Genomic DNA, 17340 nt, shown 5'->3' with positions numbered 1-17340 from the left:
GCTCAGGAAAATAAATTCGGGAACTCGTTGACTTTTTAGCCTATAGCCCTAGAAGACCTCTGGGGTGATGATAATAGCTGGTGAGAAAACGTTTGAAGGTTGATGATGCCAAGTAAATAAAATGAGCCATAAATAGTTGGAGGTAAGCCACTCTGGAGGTACAGTAGCCTACAGCTGGATTTGAATTCATAAAGACAAATGGGAAATTAAAGCCACTGCAATAATGCAACATTAATAAAGCATAGGCCTACTGCCGCCTACAGACAATAGCTACCTCCTGAGCCCCAATTATTGCCACAACAAGTTAGGAAATGAAAGACTTTCATTGTGTCTCTCAAAACAAAACTGCACTGATTGAAAATGTTGGATATGAAATGATCAATTCTAGAGAAAATGAAAGGGACTTTTTTATTTTTATTATGAATATCAAAACAAAAGTAGTGATGGGAAATATATTCACGGGGGACAGAACACGCCTGTAACACATTTGTTAAGTTACAAAATCCAAACCGAAAACCATATCTTTGGACATGCCAAACTGTAAAAATATATATTATATAATATATCTGGTCAGAATTAAAATAAAAAGTAGAAAAGTCTAAAATGTTTTATAATATATGCTGCTTTATAATAAATTATTTTATGATAAAGCGTGAAGATGGAGTAAAATCTAAAGATTTCAGATTTTGTGATAACTTAGGCCTACTGCTGCTGAATATTATCCTTCATTTTAGCCTTCAAAAGGCAGTATCTTGACTTCTTGAGGCTGAGGCCTTATGGTATTCATTTGGGTATAACACATAGTGAAAGTTGTTAAATCATGTCTGAAGTTTGGTAAACAAAAAAGAAAAAAGAAAATCGACAGCTAAGTGAAAGCTTGGATATTAAATCATATGTCTGAAGTTTGGTGGACTGAAAAAAAAATGGAAATAGGGCTTAAGTGGTTAAACTGTTCCTCATGTTGCTGGGGGACCAGAGGACCCCCTGGACTATACTGTTAATGTCAATAGACAAATGTATTGGGAAAAGCTACTCAATTGTTTTACTTAAAAGTATCCTACTGCAATAGCAATATAGAAATACAAGTAAAAAGTCTGGAACTCAGTACATAAGTACATGTACGTATAGTTACTTTCCACCACTGGAAACATTCAACTCAGTTCAACTGGCGCGATGAGGTTCCGCGGGTTGAGGCTCGCCACCAGACACACGTCATAGCTGTCGTGCATGGCCGCCCGCCTCTCCACCACCGTCCAGACGCCATCCGCCAGGTCCAGCTCCAGAATCTCCTTGGTAATGATCTCATGACGGTCTGTTATTGTCACCATGCAAGAGAGGGGAAAAAGTATACTCACATTTGTTATGCTCAAGTAAAAGTATCTATAATACTGCAAATGTATACGAAATACTCTGTGTGACATGTAAAAGTATGGTGTTCAAAACATATACCCGAGTAAGAAAGAGCACAGAAGTATTGGCATCGAAATATGCTTATAGTACATTGTGTAAAATGTCACATTTCAAGTTCACGCTCATTTTCTTTGTAGTGGAGTAAAAAGTACAATATTTAGTAAAAGTATAGAAAATTCGAAATACTCCAGTAAATATAAAGTACATCAAAAGTGCACTTAAGTACAGTACTTAAGTACATGCACTTAGTTACTTTACAACAGTGGTTGTCACGCAACAAGGACATAATGTAAGTATTCACCGCCCCGCAAAATCTAATTTCCAATACGCTGCTGCATAATCATTTCCCTGGCAGCCTGACTCGGTTTCCCAGGGCGTGTTGTTGCGTTGTCACAACAACAGGATGTGTTTAATTTCATTCAGCATCTGTTTTTAGACCCACATTTGTGATGTGTGTGTGACATATGCCACCTCTTTAGCATGTGGAACTTAAATTCATAAAGCAGTACACATACAGTACAAACACACACACAGTCACACACACACACACACACACACACACACACACACACACACACACACACACACACACACACACACACACACACACACACACACACACACACACACACACACACACACACACTCCACCAAGTTGACAACTCATTGAAAGAAAAAGAAAAAAGTTTTCTTAGGCCAAGCCTGAGTGTGAAAGTGCATGTCCTCCACACTAGCTCTGTTTCCTAAACAATTAGCACAATATCAATATCTTTATCTTTATATTCTATTGCTAGTTTGACCAAGTCTTATACACATTTTTTGTCACATTCCTAAGCCAGTAATTTGATGACACAAAAGGTACTTTTTTGGTATGTGAACTTCTTGTTTAATCTTAAAATAACACTTTGATATGTAGGCTATTATTACTGTAGGGCTTGACATTACCAGCCTTTATATTATATGCCTGATTTATACTTGACAGTTCCCTAGCCAAAGTAGTAGTTAACATAGCATCACAATAATTTCAACCAATTCAAAAATAGCAGATCTACAAGCTCACAACATGTCACCTCACTTCATGCTGCATTGTGAGCTTGCACAGATCTTTTGAAAATCTTTTAAAATATCGACAACTTTATAATAATTTTGAATTTCTTTAAACATAAATCCTCTCTTCTGTGGGGTATCTGGCACAAAGCCAATTCAGATGGCGGTCTGCGGCCAAATATATATATAATGAAAATGTTCGAGAACCACTGCTTTAGAGAAAGCCAAGAGTTAGGAGAAGAGAAAGCCATGCCAGGCCTCTATGGAATCCAGTCTGACTGAGAACTTTCTAACTGACGGGGCACCGACCTGCAGACTTGAAGTATCCACACAGGTAGAGCTTTCCGTCCACCACGCCTACGTTGGAGGCGTTGGTTCGGAGGGACAGGAAGGACATGGGCAGCGACGGCCCCGCTCGCCACACGTCTGCCTCCGGGTTGTAGATCTCCACCGAGCTCAGGCAGCGACGAGACTGGCCACTGTCCTCCCCCTCACAACCTATACCACCTGAACAGCAACATACATGAATAAAATGCCCTACTTTGTCATGCTACAAGTACAGTATTATTTGCTACAAAAGTAGCAAATAATAGCTAATCTACAAGCTCACACCTTAGCACTCATCTCTTCAGAATCCACCTCGCGTCCCAGCACTCACCTCTTTAGACTCCATATTAAAAAATGTAATTCGTCGTCTAGGCCAGTGGGTCCCAAACTGGGGGCCCCAAATTATTTTGTGGGTGTCCCCAGTTGATTAGCTTAATGTGCAACATTGTTTTCTCGCAGTTAGTAAACCATCATACAATTTAATGACTTTTAATAATCGTTTCCCTTCTTGCTCCCAAACTGTGGAATGCAACTCCCCATTGAAATTGATGATGTCTGACCTAGGACGTATATCTCCCCGTTGAAGACAGCCGAGCCACAGCGATACCTGCAGTGCTTCATGGAGGCACACTGTGTCCATGAGTCTGTGCCCGGGTCAAACTGGAACACACGGCTACTCAGCCTGTCTGGATCCTCATCTGGCTCATCCTATGAGACAGAGAAAGGAATTATCCGCATGATACTCACTTGATTCGTTTCTTATGAACTGGTTTATTATAAACAAACACAGCAGCAGCAGTCTATCTAGATAATGTCTTTCCACCTCATCCTATGAGACACCACGATGAGACATGCAGGGAGGGAGAGAGGAATCACAATCTTATTTATCACTGCACTAGTGAGTACAAGAAGCAAAATAAAAATGTGTGCAGTCCACAAAGTACCTACTGTGCTACTATTACAATAATAACAATACAAAAACTGTAAGAATTTTGTGTATAAGTCTCCACAATCAGCATAGCATAATAAGGGTAGGGAGAAAAAAGCTAAACATGTAATACCATATAAATGTACAATAAGGCATAGGTATAGAAAAACATGCTTACGCTATAGCAGAGACCCTTATAATATAGCAACAATAGTAACAGTACTAGCATTAGTAGTTATAGTATTTATTTATACTAAAACGGTTCATCCTATGGGACACCGTGAGAGACACAGGGAGGGAGGGAGGAATGGCATGCACTGAGAGCGCGGGAAACACTGCATCCTGTCTGCAAATGCAATATAGGGTGAACTGTGATGAACCCAGAAGGAAATTAAGTTCAGTACAAAAAACGTCCAGAAGAGGGTCTGCCTGTGTGTTTCTTTGTCTGTACACATGTCCATAGCTACTCTGGTGTTTAGAGAAGTTGTCAAAAACACATTTATATGGAATGGTTATTGTGAAGTGGGGTTCGGGGACCCCCAGGGGTCCTTGACAGGGTTCCAGGGGGGAAATAGAGCATCACAATCAATTTAACCACTTTATCCATTTATATCGTTGGCTATTTAAAAAATAGCAGATCTACAATCTCACAGTGAGCTTCTACATCTGCTATTTCTTTGGAACATTTTTTAACAAACAAATCTTGAAAGTGTGATTTATGTTTTAACACAAATCTTCTCTTCTGGAGGGTCCCTATTCCCTGGCACAAAACATTTTCAGATGGGGGTCCGCGGACAAATATATATCAATTTGGGGGAACGAAAAAAAGAACCACTGTTTTAAGTGGGTAAATAATAATATTAATAATATATTTTGGACTATGTATTTGATTGAGCGGCCAGTGCGTGCCGTACCTGTGGCGTCCAGCCCCCGAGTGCGTAGAGGTGGTCTCTCAGACTGACCACACAGTGACAGGCCAGGGGGAGCGGCAGAGGGGCGAAGCTGAGCCAGCTGCCTCCTCTCTTCAGCGACCATCTCTCCACGCTGTCCGTGATGACGTACTGGTGGCGCACTTTCATCTGGCCGCCGACCACATAGATGGAGTCACCGAGCGACGCCAGCGCGTACATGTCTCTGTATCCCGCCGAGAGCAGCTGCACCCAGCCGCTGTCCTCCGACTGCTGCTCGTATCTGGAGACACAGATGGGGGGCCATTGAATATTATGCAAGGGATTATGCATAATATTCCATTCAAGCCGCAAGCGGATCCTGCTGTACCACTGTTGCCCAGGTGGAGCTTTGCGGAACCATTGCGGCTCAAGAATCCACCACTCCTGAATGAAGTGTCTGGTGCTGGGAGTCTGGTGCAACGCACAGGTCCTAGCTGTACTCCTGGTGAGAGCAAGAGTGGACCTGGTGAGACGTAGGAGGGGCCCGGACTGGACTCAACCCACAGAGCCTAGTCCCTCCACTTGAATTGTACCTCCCAGCCCCGGCAGACTAGTTCCGGACTTTTTGGGGTGGTCCCCATTTCAAACATGATTATTTGCCTGACAAGTTTAGGAACCCATGATCTCTAAGTTGAAAGAACGAAAATACATCGCATGGATGCATCTGGGATTTGAGATCAAATACTAATATAAAATAAAATAAAATAAATAATGCCCCCTGCATGCATGCTTCAATGTACTGTATGGGGTAACCAGTCCTACATTTAGCCAATGAAAAAAGGGCATTTCTTCACGAAAAAATTCATAATGGTATGGAGGGGTGGTCCGCTCCTCAGAGAGGATACAGGCGGCTTTCGCTGGCCGGTGCTTCTAAATCTTAAAACGCAGATATCGTCCGAACGGTGGGTTGTACCGTGACGGGGGCCGGCAAACCCTGGCTGGCCTGGGTGAGAAAAACCGCCTCCCAAGGAGGTCGAGGGACCGCCCTGTTTCCAGACATTGTTAACACAGTCATAATTAACATTCATGCCATTTGTTCTTGTTAGTTCCTGTGTCCAACAGACAGAATTCCCTCCCCCTCCCCCCACGTAAGCACACAAACCTGTAAATGTCCAGCCTCTTCATCCTGTGCTCGTCCTCGGCCTCAGCAGCCACCACTATGCTGTTATCTCGCGTCACCACTCCCGTCGTGACCTGACCCTTGCCCCCGGAGCCCCTCAGTGGAGAAGGTATGTAGTACGTGCGCCTGCCTCGGGGCACAAAGCAAAAGCTGAGGTCGGCGCGGCCCCCGCGGCGGGCGGGTACCCCAGACTCGTCCACCCCTCCCAAGCAGAGCAGTAGGCTGGCAGTCTCCATGCCATAGCGAAGGGCCGGCCGCGGGGGAGCCGCCATCTTGGGCAGGCCTGAGGTCTGCAGAGCGGCATCGATCATGCCAAAGCACTCGGCGTCACGCAGCAAAACCTGGGAGCAGCATGGATTGTGAATGCATGATGGTATTGATTAATTTATTGATTGAATACCTTATTATCAGTTTGCAAAAGGTACAGAGGTAACAGTTATACAATAATGCTAAAAGGATAACACAAAACACCCTGAGGGCTTGTTTCCATTGTGGTCCTGTGTATTCAATTCAAGACATACAATACTATAAAAGAGATCGTCAGTATTAGGGGCAGTATAAGTATAAGCATATTTATAGAAAAACATTGTGGCGTGATTTATTTGGCACTCTAGATTAGAAGTCTAGGGTGTTCAGTTCTAAATTGCAGATAAGTGTGTACGGAATTTGAACTCCCTTTCTCACTCTCCCTTCCTCACCGGGTTTCTCCTCCTGGCTTTGCGGAGGAATCCGGGCTCCACAAGCTCCAACCGCACCCGCCTGAGGAGCTCCGCGGCCTGGGCTTCGCTCTGGGAGTCCCCCCTGCGCCTGTCCACCCAGCGCAGCACCAGCTCCAGCACGCTCTCCTCCTGGGAGATGTTGAGGTCGTCTGAGCTCAGCAGAGCGCCAAGACTGTGGGAGTCCAGCTCCAGAAGCTCCTCCTCCTCACACACCTGCAAGAAACAAGGAGCAGGGGAGAAGAAGATGTAGATACACCCTGAAGCCAATACTCTCTTTTTGAAACCTACCCAGCAAGCACGGTCAGGACCTTGACTTATTAGTGACGTCTTGGGGCCAAATCAAGTCAAACCAAGACTAGTCAGATCTGGCCCAGAATATCACCTGATTTCAACCAACATAAATTCTGCCCACTAAGACAGACGTCCCTGGATGAATCAGAGAGAGTCCGTTAACTTAAGTCATATCATAACTAGTCAGATCTAGCCCAGAATAAGCTATATTATTTTAACTGGTGAAGACGTCCTGGAAATGACGTAAAGATCATCCCCATAATGGGCTGTGATCTGGTCTAGTCCTGAATGTCACCGGAGTCACTGGAGGACGTCATCATAACGTCATCATGATGTCATTTGGCCTGCTGGGTAAAGAACAAAGAATTAAGATTGTCTCTGCTACTGGAAAAAAGAGCTATAATAAAAACGAAAAAGGTTCCTTTATTATGTTGTGACCCCCTACCCTAGACAGGGGGTCGTAACATAATTTGGAAGAAGTAGAAGGAAGAATGGCATAATGTACAGGAGGAGAAAACAGTTAACCCATTTTGGCCTGAGATCAGATTCTAAAAATGTCTTCTACATCCTGACAGTTTTCTGAAAAAGCTATGTTTCTATGTCAGTCGTTCTTCGATTTAAAAGAAATAGCAGACCTACAAGCTCATAGCGCGCCACTCGGTGGCGTGCTATGAGCTTGTAGATCTGCTCGGTACAAACATGGGGATGAATTCTACTATTATGCTACCAAAATGTGGAATGCCCTACCGGGTTGCATACTTAGTTTAGACTAGTCATTGGTTAGACATGGGTTAAGGTTAGGTTTAGGTGTGCTGTCCCGTGGGAGGTTAGGTTTAGGGTTTGAGATAGGTTGTAGTTGTAGGACTAATGACTGGTCTAACCAATGACTAGTCTACCAAAGGAGTGACTCCCCAGTCCTACACTCCTTCAAAACCGCCATAAAAGAGCACAATTTGCGGCCCAGGCGGTGGCGTAACCGTCTGGGCACCCCGACTGGTAATCCAGTCGCAGTGTGCCGCGGGTTCGACTCCCGAGCCCGACACGGCCTTTACTGCATGTCTTCCCCCATCTCTCTCCCGTTTCCTGTCAGCCTACTGTCTGTCCCTTCAAAAAAACAATAAAAGGCGTAAGCCGCAAAACAATATCTTAAAAAAAAAAAAAAGAGCACAATTTGCAACTGGACAGGTCACCTAGCTTTCCAAAATAAATGACCCCCACTGTTTTTCTGTAAATACTTTGTTTGTTTCAGTAGATACTTTCTATAGATACTTTTACTGCTCCTAGTATTGATGATTTCTTGTATGTATGCATGTATGTATGTGTTTATATGTCTTGATCAATTGAACACATGGGACGAACGGAAACAAGCCCTCTGGAATTTTGTGTTATCCTTAATTTAAGCATTATTTGAAAACTGTACCTCTCTCTACTTTTTTGCAAACTATTAATAAAGTATTCAATTAATCGAAGACCAAATTGTAGAACCTGAGTGAGCAAATTGGAGAACCTGAGTGAAATGCTGGCACAGGTATTTCAGGGCACAATCAGCCAGCTCCGTGGTGCCCAGGTCCTTGGCCCAGTGGTACAGGCCTACGCAGTTGGACGCGTCCATACTGGCCTCCATGTATCGTTGACACAACCTGAAGCGGTGAGAATGATGACATGAAGACGATTATCTCTACTTTGTGACACTTGGCTCAATGTAATTGTCGTTAATATGTGGTGGATTTGTTAATCCATTGCCATAGCAATAACTAGGATAGTGTAAATTGAAAGTCATTTCAGAATTTGGAACCATTAAAAACCAATATGTGTTGGCCTGGCCAAAGTGAAATTTCACTTGGTAAATTCTTGCTCTGATGAAGGCCTTCCCTGGTCTGTAGCAGGTTTGTACACTAACTGGTCTCGGTATGTAGTTGTTAATATAACAAGTGGTCGACACGCGGCCACTTAATCCCATGTACAGCATGATTTTATTTCTTATCTCATAACGTCCAGCATATCATGTACATTGTACAGTATCTATCTGCTGCTATATGCTCGCACACCCTTTATGTCTTACCTCAGTTACCGGATAGAAAGCTATAACGGTATATGTCCAAATATTTAGACAATTTGTTTGTTTTTATTCATCTCTCCTTCTTCCTCTCCCCTTTATCTCATGGAAATAACAAACATTTCACCTTTTTATAAACCTGTGATGTGACAATAAAGTCCATTCTGAATATATAACCTGAACGCGTCACTCACCTGAAGGCTCCCTCTACGTGGAGCAGAAAGGCGGCTGCGGCCGCTCCCTGGATGTTGTCGTTGGAGATGGGCAGCTCTCCGCGGTACATGTAGTCCAGCAGGAGCTCCAGGCTGTGGGCAGGAGTGTCCCTGAGGGCCACCTCTCCACCCCGGGTCTCCCTCAGACCACATGTAAACATGGCCTGAGAGACAGTAGACAATAGAACGCACAGCTAGCAGACACTATGACAGTAGCACAACAAAGGCTTGTATGGATTTATAGACATGATTTATTAGGCCTAATGTTTAGTTCCTAATTGCATGTACCAATGTCAGGGTTAACCAAAACTAAAACTAAAAAAGAAAAAGACAAAAATAACACTGCAAAACTAACTAAAACATGAATTATCATCTTTGTTCTAGTTTTCTCACCATGCATTCTTTCATCCTAGATCCTACCTTTTTCAGTTTTAATAAATCAAACATTACTCCATAATACCTAAAAACCCACAATTCAGAATAAATAAAAACTAACAAAATGTGTCAATTCCTGAAACTATTTATGCACATAGCAGGACATAGCATAGCATAGCCTAAAAACTGAAATCACACACCAAACTGAAAAACTAATGAATATTTCAAAAACCATAACTCCCTGATACTTCTTGAAATTGAACCATGCAGAGTACAGCAGCTACAAGCATAGACATATCTACAAGACAAGTAGAGAAAGAGGAAAGACTTCTCTTACTGTGTCCTGTCATGGCAATGTCAAACATTACCTGGAAGTAAGGACTGAAGGCAGACAGCACCACCCTGTGGCAAGGAAAGGCAACGCCCTCTGCCATGAGAACCACGTCTGTGAGCTCTTCAGTTGATCTCATTCTGTCCAGCTGCCTCAGGAGAGTCAGGCCATGCTCAGTCTGAGAACTCTCCAGCACTGGAGCATCCATTGATTATTAGCCTTCTGCTGCACCACCTCTGTCACTGTCAGCCAGTAGAACAACATTTATGAATTAGTTGTTCAATTTAGAAAGAATATAGCATAGGACTACAGTATAATATAGCAGTGGTGGAAATGAACTAGGCCTACATGTACTCAGAATAACAAAAAAACATTGCATACCCCTCACCCACCCAGGTGACCCAGCCGGGGTGATCAAGTCCCGACTTAAGTCCCAGTAGCTACCCTCGATCAGTCCCATTAAGACAGGGTCACACAGTCCACCACTCCGGAACTACTCTGCCGGGACTGGGAGGTCTGGCACATGGAAGGACTATAGGCTCTGTGGGTTGACTCCTGTCCGGGCCCCTCCTACGTCTCACCAAGTCCACTCCTGCTCTAACCTGGTACTCAAGAAGGATACTGCACTTAAAGGAGAAGGCTTTCTTACCTTTATTTGTAGTTGTTACGTCCCCACCAAAGAGGTCCAGGTGTTATTTTGTGCAAAAGCACATTATTGGCTATATTTCCCCTACCATAAGCCCTCAATGAATTGAATTGAATTGAATGGGGCATTGGGGTGGTGCTTTTTTGTATCCTCTCTTCATAATGTAAATAGTATCCCAAGCGGCACACTTTACTACTTATTTCAATGGAAATAAGCGAATTAGCACAAAAACCCAACCCCCATTGAGGGCTCATATATGGGGAAATAGCCAATAATTCAGTTTTGCACAAAATAACACCTGGAGCTCTTTGGTGGGGAGGTAACAACTACAAATAAAGGTAAAGCCTTCTAGCATGGAATTCTCCTACAACTTTTAGGTTTAGCGAATGCAAAGTCCTTAAGCCAAGCGGTTGCCTCCTGGTCTGCTGTATGGAGGGGGACTAATCTCCCTTTCAGTATTTGGAGAGGACAAACTTCAATGATGTGCTCCATAGTTTGGTTCCTCACCATGCGCACACAGTGGGCTTGGGCTACTGCCCCATTTGTGAAGGCTGGCCAAGCAGGGGCCATGTCCAGTCTGACACCAGGTGTTTGTTTTGGACCTCCTTGGACTACCATTCCCTTTTCCAAGCTGATTGGATGGTGAAGTCAGCTGGTGGGGCCGTGGGGGGTTCTTCCAAATTGGTTATCATTCTAGATGGAAGTCGAGCAGTGGGTGGATTGAAGATTTTGAGGTACTTTTACTTTACTGGAGTGCTTCCAAATTTCAAATAAATAGATACTTCTAATCCACTACATCTCAAAGGCAAATAGGCCTATTGTACGTTTTACTCCACAACAATTATTTTAAAACTACTAGTTACTTTTAGATTGGCTGTTATGCAAACATTACCTTTCCCAGATCTGAACAGTATTTACTGATTAGGGCACTGGTTCTGGTTCTCAAGGTTGGGACCACAAATCAAATGGACCCTCACCTCTGACAGTGTACAAATACTTTATGGGTGCATTTGGCTCAATTTGTACACTGATAAAGATGGCCTAAACTGGGGCAGAGATTGGTGTGTGGAGGGGGGAAATTACAGGGGCAATAGACCCCTGAAGAAGTAGTAAAATGAATTTATTTTCATCAAAAACAAAACAAAACCAAAAACATTTAGAATAGCCCTGGGACAAGTAGTCACTAAAATGTTCAGGTCATCAATGTGGCAAGGCTATTATAGGCCTGCAGTATACTAGACTAGAGCGCAACGGTAGCAGGGCGGCCAGGCTTGAAGTTACGCTGTGCACCACTCTCACTATAGCTGAGTGGTAAAAACAATACAGTTATGGAGAAGGTAAGGGCACTCAGCGTGCTAAATATAGGCTACTATACTGCGTACAGGTAACCGTACACCCGGCAGACAAAGCAGTTCCCAGCATTATGATTCTGAATGGATGGATTTTTTTTTGTGTGCACTCAGAGCACTGACTGACATACCCGTTTTGAGAGGTTGTCCAGGACTCCAGGCCACCTCACAGTGGTTTGCAGGATGATCTCAATTATGCCTCCTTCTGTATTTTCAAACAACATTGCACGGACTGCTGTCTGTGCGTTGTTGGTGGTATAGTTAAGTGTGCCATGCTATTTTCTGCCTGTGACTCGTCGTGACACATGCTCACTAGTAAAGAGGTTTTAAATAGACCAGCAGTCCACATTTTGTGGAGGTGTCCACTGTCCATGCATGCACATGCAGGAAAACGTTAAAATATTTATACACAACTGTGCTTCCTCAAAATTAAATAGTAATGAAAGTTTAGTTATATTGTATTGTTATGTTAGCAGTAGCACATAGTCTTTGTGAAGGTGTCCCACAAACACTTTGCTGCTTGTAGCCTATAGTACAGGGGTTCTCAACGTTTTTATACTGGCTGGGGACCCCCAGAAATGCTTTGGCAATGTCTCGGGACCCCCGCCCGGCCCCCTCCCCGACCCCCAATATAAATTGACTGATACAATAACCTTAATAATAGAGACAATAGCCTACACCATAAATAAATACTGAAACAAGATATAATCATTAGGGAAAGTGTATATGCATGTACTATGTGTACTTTATGTAAACTCTTCATTTCCACTTTCCAGCCATTCAGCTGCAAAAACAATTTTTGGGGACCCCCCAAAATAATTTGGCGACCCCGGATGGGTCGCGACCCACGGGTTGAGAACCCCTGGCCTAGTAAGCCTACCTGTATGAGTGATTCACAAATAAATACCTCTTGATTCTTGGTTCTCTTTATAATAATTATCCCAAGTCTAAAGTCTTACAACTTTCAACAAAATGCCAAAATGAGACCCCATGTTTTTTCTTTTTTTTTTAATGATTCAAAATTGTATTGCTTTTTCAGTTTAGGCACAAAGGAATAACTGAGAATGTACATAAAAGAATCATACAAACAATTAAGACAACAAATGAAACAAAACTAGACAAATAATACAATGCAATACATTACACTACCAAACCTTTACAGAAAAGATAATACAATACAATACAATACAATACAATACAATACAATACAATACAATACAAAATTAAGACAATGCCATTGAACCTGAGTAATATTAATTTACACTGTATCCAAGGAAAAAGAAAAGGGAGAAAAAAGGAATGTTGCTCTAACACCACAATGGGATCTCTGACAGCAATATGCATTATGTATCCTCCCCATTTCTGGGTATATTTATCCAGTCTGTCGGACCTCCCATATGCCATTTCTTCGTATGCTGCAACCTTGCCTACTGTATCTCCACAAACCAGTCATGAAACGAGGGACTCCTGACGCTTTCCAACCCCTCATCAGCACCTGTCTACCAATCATGATAGCCGTGAGGATGAAATCTACATAATCACAGTGAGCAACCTGCTTTGGGTCACTGCTTTTGTTATATAAAGCCTATGGCAGAAGGGAAAATCAACCTTTGTCAGATACAATTATGAATTTGTTTCCAATAACTCTCCATTACAGGACAGTCCCATAGAGCGTGAACCAGGATGCCCACCGATGGTGGATCCTTGCACTTCCAGCACTCAGCTGTGCGTGAGACCCCATATTTCTTCACTACATTGTCCATGACTAACAAAAACAAAAACCTTTCAGTATTACCTACCTGTATATTGCCTCTATCAGACTGCTCACACACACACACTTTCAGATAATGATAAAGCCATCACACCTTAGGCACTCACAATAGCAAATGACACCGATCATCCCCTACATTGTCACTTCAGACTCATGCCACCTGGAAGAAGATACAGAGAAATGGCTAAAAGTTTGTTTTAGTCCCTTCAGCCATAACTGCACTAAACAAACTGCCTCACTGATATGATGGTTCAGTGTATACTGGGGACTTCTTGTATTTGTATTTGTCTTCGTGTTATGTTGGGTTCTATATTACCAATTTACCGGTATGTGTTTTTCTGTTGGAACAGACTGAAGATCATTATCCCTGATAAATAAAAATAAATACTACTATTAACAGTATTATGCAAGTTCTAGAAGTGCCTCTGATGCTGATGAAACATACCACACCAACATTTACATGTCACATGTCACATTGATTGATTGATTGATTGAAATATTTATTAACAGTTTGCAGAATTTACAGTACATTTCAAGCACAAACTCAATACAAAGACTGTTAACTGTGAGTGGACGACCCAATTAAGCATTACACTTGTTTACAACAGGGTCCACCATGTTCAATTCATCAAAACATTTAGAGACGTACAAATAGACACTTCTATATAGTTAAAGAACAGAACAGGAATTCATCATAAAGGAAGCAAAGAGGGAAAAGAAAAATATACAGTGAGGGGAAAAGGGGAGGGGGGGGGGGGCGGTGGGGGGGAGATTCAGATTTTACGGGGGCCAGTTTCGAATTGCAGCCGTCCGTAGGTGCCCTTTGAGAGCGGTTTTGAAGGAGTCAAGGGATTCACATGTCTTAATGACTGTTGGTAGGGCGTTCCGCATTTTGGTGGCATAGGAGCGAAAAGTATTTAGTCCCTTGTTTGTGCCGAATCTGGGTTGTACATGGTTTGTTGCACTCCCTCTGGTGTTGTGGGTGTGGACTTCGTTTACATTAAGGAAGTATTTAGACAGGTACATGGGTATCTTGGTGGTGTATCGAATCTTGTGGACCAGACCCATTGCAAGATGCTGTACTCTGTCGTCGACCCTAAGCCATCCCAGCCTGTCAAAGTGGGCAGGCGTGAGGTGGGTTCGGGGGGTGAGGCCAAGTAGGAGCCTGACCAGTTTGTTTTGGGAGGTCTGGAGCCTTGTTTTAAGGGCCTTTGAGGTGCTGTGGTACCAAGAGGTGCATGCATAGTCAAAGAAACCTTGTATGAGGGCTCCTGTTAAGGTCTTCAAGGTGTTTTTGTTGACCAGTGAGGAGATCCTGTAAAGGAATCTTGTTGATTGACTTTTTTTATTACGTTGGTGGCCATTTTATCACCCGAAAGATTGGCCTCCATGATGGAACCTAGGTAGGTAATTTCATCTTTTCGTGTGATAATATTGTCACCCACTCTAACCAAGAAGCCATCTGCCTTGCTGACATGTGACATGTCACACTCAACATGTCACAATTGATTGTTCCATAATTATTTTCAGTGCATCATCATAGCTCACCTGCTTTGTTGCGTGAAAAGACGAGATAACGGGCAATTATGGGCCCTAGATTTGCCCGTAAACCTCAAGTTTAGCAGGCATATACAGTAATATACAGGTGTGATGGTACAATTCGGGAGTTTACTGGAGTTTGTTGGAAAGTTTAACGTGTGTTTCCTGTAATATACACATCCATATTCCATGCGTTTTGCACAGTAAACCTTTGTGGACATCAGCAATCAAGTCTACTCAAGGGTCAACATGCCTTAATTGTGCTGTGGCAATAACAACTTTATTGTCACTGTTGATATTGGGCAATCCTTTGTTCAGGACACTTAGGCCAAGACACACAAGAAGTACATAAGTCACGCACGCACGCACGCACGCACGCACGCACGCACGCACGCACGCACGCACGCACGCACGCACGCACGCACACACACACACACACACACACACACACACACACACACACACACACACACACACACACACACTCTCTGGTGACCATCGCTGCTCATTTACAGGCTGAGGGGATGGAGGCGCGTCTTGTCCTTTGGGATGTTCATTGGTTGTGACTCAAATGTTTGTAAAGTGCTGTGTCAGTCAGGCTTTTTTTGGTCAATGGTAAATGGTACGTTCATGTAGCATCTTTATCCAAAGCGCTTTACAATGTGCATTACATTCACCCATTCACATACATTAACAAATTATGACAGAGAAAACCATGCAAACAGCTAGGGGCTCCGTGTCTTGCTCAAGGACACTTAATTCGGTTAGGCCTACCGCTATCATCGTCAACAGTATCCATACTAAAACGTTACATACTATAACAAAATTGAAGCCATAACATCATTTAAAGACACCCAAACTAGGGGAGCCAGGGATCGAACCAGGAACCTTTTATTTCCTAGATATACAAAACATATATTGAAGCATGCAGTGTGTCAATAGCGGGAGGTATTATGTCCAAGTTACCGCCCCCGACAAAAAGGCACCGTGACCAAATACTAGTTAGTACCACAATCTGTGTTGTGAGCGTGTAGATTAGATATTTTTGGTGAAGAGATTTGGTTTAGTCGAGGGATAAAAATGAGCGGACCCATAGACCCCGGGGGCTGCACATACAAAATAACACCGCTACTCCTCTGGTTAAATTATTTACCAATATTTTGTTTTATTATGACACCAGCAACATGCTGTAGCGAACAGAACACCAGACGTCACGGCAATAATATGTGATGAATTACCTTTTTATATCTCTTTATCTGTTTTCCTAATCCTGTGCCATCCATCTTGTGTTTATAAATGTAGATTACATCCATTGTGCAAGATTTCAAACCATCACTTCAATTATACCTCTTTGATCTCTGCCTGAATGGCTATGAGTACAAAGCATTTGTATTTGACATTTGTACTACCTGCTGGAAGCAAGTGGGAAACCTAATATACATTTTCGGTATTTTTAAGACCACTTTTGGAGGAAGAACAAAATATCATTGCTTTGCTAGTACTTGCAGTCTGTTTACAAGATTGTAATCTTTTCTTTTTTGGTTCAATGTTATTGCATGCACGTCTGCCAGTCGAATGAAAATATGCCTCCATGAGTCCATGTTTACTAATTCCTAGACTTAATTAATGTATATTTTTTATATTAATATTCTCTCAGGACCAATGACTACATCAACAGTCAGCTATTGGTGAAAGGTATAGGACCCAATGCTCCCTGCAGCTGAAGCTAAAAGGATAATACAATAATGACTCATAACTGCCAGGTGCAACAAGCTTTTGTAGTGCCTGTTTTCGTTCGTTTCCTACGTTCTTTAGTTTGTTCACTCACTGTGTTTTGTTATGGCCTTAGGCTTCCTCTAGCTACATAGCGTTGCAGTGTTGCAGATTATGGGATTTTATGCCATTCAGACTATGGGTTTTATTAAGTCTCCAGTTGGCTTAGAGGCAGCCAATATATCTATAAATTCACCACGTCTCTGTGTGTACATCTGTAATCCATGTAATCCACCACCATCCACCAAAAAAAAAGAAACAAGCCCAAAAAACCACAACCCGCAACTACCAATATTTACAAAGTGACTTCCCAGCCCAAAGTTGCTTATAATAAACAGACATGGTAACACTGGTTGTCTGGTTATCACATTCCCAAGTGAGCAACTGAAGTTAATGTGTGCCAGTAGGGGGAGAGACGTCCTGTCACACCCACTGGTGATCTATTAAAGTTAAAGAGAAAACATGCACACCAGCACGAGCACGTGTATGTAGTGCT

General features: G+C 42.8%; 2 protein-coding genes across 4 annotated transcripts in view; both read right to left on the bottom strand.

The window, feature by feature from the left end:
* LOC310861033 (NUAK family SNF1-like kinase 1) overlaps positions 1-46 on the bottom strand; it is a 23398-nt gene extending 23352 nt beyond the window's left edge. Inside the window, exon 1 of the mRNA XM_083768292.1 lies at positions 1-46. This exon is cut by the window's left edge and continues 943 nt beyond it. The gene's annotated coding sequence lies outside the window, so the exon portion shown is untranslated.
* LOC310861034 (kelch repeat and BTB domain-containing protein 12-like) overlaps positions 1-12031 on the bottom strand; it is a 12693-nt gene extending 662 nt beyond the window's left edge. The window contains exons 1-10 of one of the 3 annotated variants that reach the window (XM_083768294.1): positions 11893-12031; positions 9804-10008; positions 9043-9224; positions 8300-8432; positions 6481-6714; positions 5765-6123; positions 4627-4903; positions 3345-3492; positions 2767-2964; positions 1133-1312 (exon numbers count right to left, since the gene is read on the bottom strand). In XM_083768294.1, the coding sequence (XP_083624420.1) occupies positions 1152-1312; positions 2767-2964; positions 3345-3492; positions 4627-4903; positions 5765-6123; positions 6481-6714; positions 8300-8432; positions 9043-9224; positions 9804-9974 (1863 nt within the window). In that variant the 5' untranslated portion in view covers positions 9975-10008; positions 11893-12031 and the 3' untranslated portion in view covers positions 1133-1151. Of the gene's footprint in view, positions 1-186; positions 1313-2766; positions 2965-3344; positions 3493-4626; positions 4904-5764; positions 6124-6480; positions 6715-8299; positions 8433-9042; positions 9225-9803; positions 10009-11892 lie in introns of those variants that run through there. The other 2 variants (XM_083768293.1, XM_083768295.1) reach the window with 2 other exon arrangements.
* Positions 12032-17340: the final 5309 nt, after the last annotated feature.

This window comes from Protomyctophum parallelum, assembly GCF_964188405.1.
Source record: "Protomyctophum parallelum genome assembly, chromosome: 7".
In the NCBI taxonomy this organism is placed as follows: domain Eukaryota; kingdom Metazoa; phylum Chordata; class Actinopteri; order Myctophiformes; family Myctophidae; genus Protomyctophum; species Protomyctophum parallelum.
The sequence above is the reverse complement of the archived record's forward strand: the minus strand, read 5'-3'. Positions and strand labels throughout refer to the sequence as shown.